Consider the following 9,224-nt stretch of genomic DNA (forward strand, 5'->3'; position numbering starts at 1 on the left):
TGCCAAGAAGCAGAAAATTTTGTGAACAAAAAACATGGTATTCATTATTCAAGCATCTGGCATGGATAATTCAAGTCAGTTTCATAGATGTCATATTCATACTCGGAGTATTTTTTATGATTTTCCTTTACAATTCTGAAGATCAGAAGGGTTTAAGAGTGCTTATGCAGGCCACTCTAAAACTCTTCTTTGGATCTACAGATGAACTTAAATGATTTAAACCTCAATAAATTGCCGAGCTTAATGGGTGGGGAGCCCTTTAACCCAAGGGTAGGGTGCGTGCCAATTGACTTCACACAACACAGAAGTGAACAAACCAATGACAACATGCCACCCCACGCCTGTGAGACCTACAAATACCTTCAGCCACGTTAATGTCCCACTTGGTTATAAGCTTGGGTTACCAAGCTCGACACTCCTTATGCTAAGTGTAATCACTTATAAATAAAAATATATTCCCGTATTTTTCCTATGGTGGACAATAACCGACCGTACTGCTTGAACATATTTAAAAAAATAAAAATAAAAAATAAAAATAAAAGTAAAAAAAACGTCATCAATTATTTTGAGACACCCGCAAAACATAGAAGTTAAATTAGTGACTTTTACTTTTTTTGTTTTAATAGATAAGTAAGAACGAGTACAAACAAACAGTACAGTTACAAAAAAAAAAAAACAAAAAAAATTACATAATCTAAAATAGACCGACCAAAAAAGAAAGCACAATCTTTATAGCAATCCAACCATAGCTCTAAATGGCATCTTTAAAGGAAAATAAGGCAATCGAGAATGTTGTCAACAAAGTTGGTTGTAGCAGTTCATAGTTTAACTTAACTCTAATCAGCTTATGAGAGACCTAGAGAGATTAAGACGTAGTTGTATAGTAGTGAATGAGACACGATTAAGGGCGGTAGGGAAGAGAACCACTAGGATTGAATTTTTTTATATCTAGATTATATAATTTCAATAGCTTGTTTTTCTTTTTTCTGTTGTAACAATAACTTGTTATTGGAAGGCCTTGAATGGATTTTGAGCCATCTAAATCCGGGACTAGGGCACACTTGGGTCTATGTATATATTTTTCTCATCTTTATAAAGATTTTGCTTTAGAAAAACTGGGTGAAATTAGAGAACATTAAGAAAATTTCCTAATTCGTAAACTTATGTTGAGCAAGCAATATGATATAATAAGGATGTCCTCAAAATAGACAACAACAAACTTGTTAATGAACGGCTTGACAACATGGTCCATGAGGTCCATAAAAGTACTTGGAGCATCGGTAAGCCCGAGTGGGGCATGACAAGCCACTCAAAGAGCCCGTCCCGCGTTTTTAAAGCAGTCTTCCGTTCGTCACTTAGTTGGATTTGGTGGCACACAAAAAAGTGGTTGTTGGTATAGAGAGAACACAGGCAACACGCTGGGGTGGGCATCATTGATGTGTGGGGGGGTGGGGGGTCGCGCCCGGCTCACACCCACCCCCCACAATCTAATTTGCAAATTTCAATGGATGGCTACCGACCCATGGAGGATGGGGAGCCCTTTAACCCAAGGGTAGGGAGCGTGATAGACGACTTCACACAAGGTGAACACATCAAATCTGACGCCGTACCACCCTTACCTGAGACCACCCAATACCTCCAACAACGTTAATGTCCCACTTGGTTACAAGCTTGCGTTACGAAGCTCGACAATGCTTATGCTAAGTGAAATCAATTATAAATAAAAATATTGTCTTACATTTTTCCTATGTGGGACGACAATAGCCAACACTACGCACCCGCCAACGTAGCTTGAATTTAGGGCCGGCTCTTCCCCTAAGGACCCAAGAGAACAAGCTCCCCAATATTTGTCATAGTTTAGATACACAAAATAAAAAATAAAAGATTTCTACAAAACTAAATAGGGCCCAATTTACAGTGCTGCCAAAATAAATAGATAAAGTGCATTATCTGCTACCAAAACACCAATTTTTGTTAAAAAAAAAAAAAGAGTTTATAGAACTCCCGCTTAAGAAAATCAACCATCAGAAGCCAAAAATACAAAATCTTATTCTTGGAACAATCTCGATAGCAAATTACCATAATCACTCTCTAAATGCTAAGAAGTAGGAGGCGCAAGACCACCGCTATGAGCTCGTCAGTGGCCTCTTCGCCTCTCCCTTGGCAATCTTTTCCACCGTATGTGTGGTTGCCTTTGTTTTGCTTTTTAGATTTTTTTTTTTTTAAAAAAATAAAATACTATTATGTTTTTTTTTTTTTTTTTTTTTTTTCAAACAAAACCTGAAACAATAAATTAAAATTAAGAACATAAACATCACACTTTATCTTTTTTTTTCTTTCTATAAAATAGTATTATGTCAATAAAAAATTAAATTAATAAATTAACATTAGGCATAGAAAAGGAATATTCTAGTAAATTATTATGTTTTATAATTAGTCATTATTAATTATTAGACAAAAATATCTCTACTTGTGCAGATTAAAAGTGTTAGATGATCTTCTTACAAAATGAAGCTCCTTTGATGAATCAAGTTCAATTAATTTTTTTCATTTTTTAATTATAATATAAAAATTAAAAAAATATTTAATGTTTAAGTATAATAAATGATTCATCTAAAATTATCAGTTTAGGCCTCGCAATACATGAAGCCGGCTGAACACCCAGAGGAGTTTCCAATAAAAAAAACTATTCTGTTCTCACATAAGTCACGACAAGTAGTTGAGCTAAAGAGAAAGAATCTCAAATCGCTGCATCAAAATTAATCTTGATGAAATGTTTACGACAACTTATACTATGCCAAGTTGAGCTGTTGGTAATTGGTATACAACCACTAGAATTTTCATCCAGCTTGGAAATGTTTAGTTCTGACGATTTTTTATCTGACATTTATTTTTCCTAAAATTGCAGACATAGGGATTAATCATGTTAATAACAAAGAAAAAAATTTCAGGATTGAATTCTTGAATTCTCGTATCTGTTTTAGTCAAGCCACTAAAACAGCCTCATTTTCAATCCTGTCCTAGGACATTAGTGGAATTTAGAACCACAGGAAGGAAGTCTCCAAAGCTTCCATATTTTCTGATCTCCGTAAGGAGAATTAGAGTCCTCTTAGAATCATTCTAAATATGATATAGCATTTAAAATTCCTAACGAATCAGAATTTAATAGTAATAATTTCAAATTCAATAGTGATTTTAAATGCTACATCAAATTTGGAAAGATTCTAGAGTGCTCTTTATATCATTACTCAGAAGATCATGTAACAACACAAAAGCACCATCACAGAATGAAAATAAAATAAGAGCCATCTCCATTTAGACAAATAATAGGTCCATACAACAGCAAGTATCTGGCAAATCCATATTGTATATAAGACAATCATCAATAGATCAAAAAGGCCCACCAACATCACCAGAATAGCAGTGCCTTAAACATACTCGATGTCATAAAAAGAGAGAAGGGGAAGAAAAATCGAAGGAAAAAAGAAACAAAAAAAAAAAGAAAAGAAAAAAAAAAAGAAAAGAAAAAGATAAAAGCTAAAGCTAAAGCAAACTCATACGGATCTCCACACCGTCATTCTACAGCCAATGAGCAAAATCGCAACATAAATGCGCTGAGAACAAAGTGACATCAGTCTTCAGGATTGAACCAGCTAAAAGATCACTGCACATAGCAAAAACAGAAATGTGAATTAGACCAAATAAGAAATAAAATAGAATATCCTAGCTTCAAAAGGCACCAACATTTATTTAATTTTTATGACAGGAAATCCCTTCAAGGGAGGGCCTCCTTAGACCCATCCCTGTTGAGTAAACCCCAGACATATGACCTTGCCTTTAAGAACTGTGTATCAAGTATTACACCAAACAAGTAATCATTCGAGCTAAACCTCACAAGCCATGCACCAACAATTATGTAGCAACAAATTATGTCAAAGGAACGTCCAATGCCATCTTGGACCTAGATGTCCTATTTTGTAGGTCAATGTCCAGGCTCATAAGGACAACAACTAGCAGCCAACTAGCTAATAAGAAAGATAACCAGGACAACTTGTGAGCAACCTGATTTCACACAGATAACCAGGCTGCCGAATCCCCACTACCAAAAATTAGCCTTCCGATGTCTGCCCTTTTTTCTTTCACCATTGAGAGAACATAGGAAAAGAGACACTGAAGCTGACAAAATTAGTTACCTGCTGTGGCTGTTGGTAAGCACCAGGCTGCTGGTAATTTCCATATCCGGGATAGCCTCCATAGTACATGCTAGGGTCTTGCGTAGGAGGTGCATATGTATATGGATCATATCCTTGTGGATACCCATAATATGCCCCAGATCCATTCCACTGGCTCTGATCTGGCTGAGTCTGAACCATTCAGACAGAAGAATTCTATTAATTCTCCAGATAGAGGAAAGCATACACAATAAAAGTCATTCAAAAATGTGGTTGCAACTAAAAACCTGTTTGTTTGAAGGACTACGGCCCCATGAAAGTCTAACACTTTGTCCTCCTAACTGAGTTCCATTCATTAAGGATAGAGCTTGCTCTGCACTGGCTCTGAAGTACCACAAACACAGATGATATTACAAATAAGGCTAGCCGGGAGAGACACAGAGAGAGAGAATAAAAAAACCAAATGGGCCGTTGAAACTTATATGTAGACTACTAGTGACATTTTACCTGCTAGCAAATTGAACAAAACCACAACGCTTGCCTAATGGTATTTTCACATGGATCAGCTCACCGAACTGGCCAAACACTTGTCTCAACAAGTCATCTGTTACATTTGCATCCAAACCCCCAACAAATATCTGCAGACAAGAGTGTCAAGCATCAATATCATATGGCAGGAAATAGATTATATCAAAATTAAAACAAACTACCCACTGTTGTATTATTTGGATCATTCTCCCCTTGGTTTCCTTGAGTATTCTGGTAAGGAGCTGCCAATGACAAATAAATGTGAACTAACCAACAAATAATAACACTAAAATAAAGGAGTTCTCAGGGAAATGCCCTGCAATGTGCAATATAAGCACCGAGGCAGGAAACTCAAAGATCGTGCCAATAACATCCATTCTGAACTGCACAATTCCAAATCAATTTAATAAAAGAAAAAAAAAAATCTTAACAGCTTTCTCCAATCAAAATGCGATTATAAGTAGTTTTCCCAAATACAATCAAATTGACACTAGTAACTTCAATTTTCTTCTACTATAAGATGTTGAATTCATGGATTTGTTTGATTTAAGACAATCAAGAGATATTACATTGTGGTTAATAAACACAACAGCACATCAACTAAAAAAGAAAAAGAATTATCACCAAGCAAGCATTTCAACAGAATGTATCATTGTAGCATTATTATTGATGATTTTAGAACCCTATTCATCCATGTGCTGGTGCTTTTAGAACCCTATCAATCCACGCACACACTACTAGGCTTCCTCGTAAATGTTCCTAAAACAGTTTCGGCAGCAAATTCACAACACAATCACATTGAAATTTGAATGCAATTATTTACTAATAAGCATCTCATAACAAACATTCCCCAAATGCACAGAAACTTGAACACAATTAAAATATACACAGATTCTGCATTAGAAGTTAAATAAATAAGTCAACCAACTTGATAAAAGTAAAATATAAAAATATATTTAAGATTCTAAGGCCCAATCACAAACCATGGAAGTGGAAATGTCTTACGTACAAAGTCAAGTTTTCCACCTTGCCTTGGTGCCTTTTGTGGTGTCTGAAGATCGTGAAACGGCTTTTGGAGATTAAATCTTTATTTTTTCAACACTTTACATCTTTGGATAGTTGCTTTTAATTCTCATATGGTGATTAGTTATCATGATTTTTTTGTTCTTTTTGCCCCTACTAGGTAGGTAGCTTTTGTATACTACTTGTGTACCTGGAGCGCCTTACGCTTATAATGATATTTTGATTACAAATAGAAAAAAAAAAATGTTTCCCACCAAAATGGAGACACCCAAACAAGCAATAGAAAAAAATAACAAGCGCTAAATAAATGAAAATTAAACATGGGAAAATCAAAGAAGTGCAGAGCAATAAGACACGGAAAGAATTTACAACAGGTTGTTTTAGCATTTAATGTTCAAAATTATGAATCATTAAGCTATTCAAGGCAGGTTTAATAAAATAGTTCATGAAAATGAACAAGGCACCTAGTTCTTAGCTGCTACATGTAGTTTAGTATCCAATTGAATGACCCAAAAAAAAAGGAGCAATGCTTATAGAAAAACTCTTGAAAGTAACAGCAGAACTATGCATGGGCCAGAAAATCTTGAAATAAATGGGATACAACCTTATGCAAAAAGCACATGGGAAGTGATTCAAACGGGTAGAAAATAACCAAAGATTCTCCATGATTCGCGCGAGCTAAAGAATAACGGAAAAGGAAATACACAAAACTTGGAAAAGGGAATGAATAACTTGACTGGCAACTCTTAAAATAAAAGGAATAGGAATCGCTTAATATATAAGGAGCTGGAAAAGTAATTCTGAATGTAGCATGACAAATGCCACAAAGGAAAGTACAAACTGTATGACATAAACAAAAGAACTGACCTAAAATGAGGCCACGCATTAAAGTGGAATCATTTCAGCTGAAATCAGTGGCAGGCCCCCCAAAAATGAGAGCCTCTCGGTGTCCTGCTTTAAGACAACATGAGTTTTATATAAGATTTCACATGTTTTAAGAGAATTTAAATGTGCCCAAGTTTATAAAGGTAATACTGGAACGAAATGACTGTAAGTTCCGCCAACCTTCAAATGAATAACCAAAAAACGTCAAATTGAGGAACACTGGTTTAAGAATTCACCTCAGAAAAAGTCAACAAACATTTAACTTACCATTTCAAACAATTCTAATATATATGGTAAGGGATCCCACAAAAAATAGGGCCAGAAACAGAGAAAAACAAACAAGAAGTTCAAGCAATAGCATTAATAAGGCAGAAACATTAGAAGTTCAAACTTTTGTGCATCAATCACAACAAAGCACAACTAGCAATACCAACAGCACATACCTTTCTGATATGGCTGCTGCACACCTACAGGTTTTTTGGTAGCAGCTGGCCCAATTCGCATGGGCCTTGTAGAACAATACTGGCCGTTCATTTCGTTCATTGAACGCACCTGTTCACTTTCATCCCCAAACCTCACAAAACCGTATCCCTTAGAACGTCCAGTGGTCCTGTCTGTGACAACTTTTGCACCCTTCACTGAAGTATATACAGTTTTAAATGTCTCTTGAAGCAAGTAATCAGTAACATCAGCAGCCAAATCTCCCACAAAAATTGTATAATCAGGACCGTCATCTTGGCGTCTCTCGCCAGCACCAAGTGTGGCCCAGTTCAGCCGAAAATTCTGCTCAGTGCTTGGCATCACTGTGCCGTTGAACGTTTGCAAAACCCTGTCTGCTGCAGCACGGCTTACAAACTCGATGAAACCATAACCATCAGATATACCTGTCTGCTTGTTGCGGATAACCTTAGCTGATATAACCTGAGAGAACCCAATAACAATGAGACCGAAGATACAAGAGGGTCATAAAAGGGAATCTCGAAATAGACTGGCGGAATAATTACATTAAATTTTACAAACCCCAAAATTCTAACAACTGTTTATTTCAAGTTTAGACCTTCCACAGAGAAAATATGTTAGAATAGGAAAAAAAAAAAATCAATTGGAATCTTAATGTTTTATTTTCCTTTGAGCTTCACTCCCCGTAATCCAAACAGTTCCACGAGGTTCAGTCAAAACAAAAAGGAAAGAATCCATTTTTCACAACCAAACAAAGAATTACCTAAATCCAAAAGCACGTATAGAATTGGTCTTGCCGAACCAAAATTTAAATCAAAAGAAATCCTACGGAATCAGTGCAGTACTAGCAACAATCCAATTCATTGCAAGAAAATCAAACATCAATCTTTGCAAGAAAATCTCAAATCTTTGGAAAATCTCAAATCTTTTCCACCACATACAAACAATAACCTTAAATCAGAACCAAACACGTAGACAACCACATGTTACGGTTTACCTCTCCAGTGTGAGAGAAGCACGTGAGGAGATAGTTCTCATCCATCCAGGGTAGCAAGTCCCCGATCCAGAGGGACCGGATCTCGTCGGACCCGGGGTTCTGCTGGGTCGGGTACTGCTGGGCCTGGGCCTGGGACAGCTGGGGCGGAGGCACGGTCGGCGGGGCCCAGCCAGCGGGGGGTGGGACCGGCTGCTGCTGCGGCGGCATCATCATCCACTGTTGCTGCTGCTGCTGCTGGTACTGCTGAGCCTGCTGATCGGACGGCATCTGCGCTGGCTGTTGCATCATGGTGATGAAGAATATTATTCAAATTCAAGAAACTAGGGTTTGATAGAGCTGTGTAAGAACCCTAGGGTTGGATTGGGGGAGAGAGCCGAATCCCTAACAGGGTAATGTGATAAAGAGGGATATTTCGGGCGTGGGGTGAGGGTTTTATATAGGGATGTGGGAAAGGTCGTGCTACGTGGGTCGAAGCTATTGGGCGGATTATGATAGGGCAGCTCAGTGTGTTGTTTTCAATTTTTATATATTGTTTATTTATAAATTAAATTATAACTTTTATGTTATTTTTAAGAAAAAAAAAATATTAAAAGTATTAAGAGGGTAAATATTTAGCTAGTGGAAATGATAAATAGTAATATGAGAATATTCTAATAATTTAATTTAAAAATAATACGTAAAGTTTTAAGGAATTTGTATGGTAGAATATGCCGTAAAATTTATTAAAAAAAAAATTATTAAATTGGTAAATGCATTGCTTGAAACAATTCCCAAATAATCGTTTTAGGTCGACAAAATAGCCCCGTAACTTCGGAAGAAGGGATTTAAGGTTGTGACAAATAATGTTTTGAAATTTCAAAAGTTATAAATAACTTATTGTGATATGCATATAACAAATAGCTTACTCCATACAAATTCCAACAATTTCTTTTTTCCCGACAAAATTAGTATAAAATTAAAAATTTATCTTAAAAAATTATATATAAAAAAAAATGTTTGGCTTGACTAGAATAATTATTTCATTGTCTATATTGCTGCATTATTTAAAATTTTTAAATATTGTGATATTATGTACATCATTAATTATTGTAAAATTTAATCTACTATGAACCCTTAAACGATTCATTTTCATTTTAAGTAAAATAAAAAAAATCGTACTC

General features: G+C 35.9%; 1 protein-coding gene across 1 annotated transcript; it reads right to left on the bottom strand.

Annotated features, from left to right (window-relative positions):
- Positions 1–3,288: 3,288 nt before the first annotated feature.
- On the bottom strand, positions 3,289–8,457 carry RBP45A (RNA-binding protein 45A). Its single transcript, XM_059585243.2, has 7 exons — positions 8,065–8,457; positions 7,052–7,529; positions 4,887–4,942; positions 4,680–4,810; positions 4,460–4,556; positions 4,194–4,364; positions 3,289–3,664 (listed from the first exon to the last, which is right to left on the bottom strand). Exons 1-7 carry the CDS (start codon positions 8,350–8,352, stop codon positions 3,662–3,664), a joined length of 1,224 nt encoding a protein of 407 aa, XP_059441226.1. The 5' UTR covers positions 8,353–8,457; the 3' UTR covers positions 3,289–3,661.
- Positions 8,458–9,224: the final 767 nt, after the last annotated feature.

Source organism: Corylus avellana, chromosome 3, assembly GCF_965113065.1.
Source record: "Corylus avellana chromosome 3, dhCorAvel1.hap1.2, whole genome shotgun sequence".
NCBI lineage: Eukaryota > Viridiplantae > Streptophyta > Magnoliopsida > Fagales > Betulaceae > Corylus > Corylus avellana.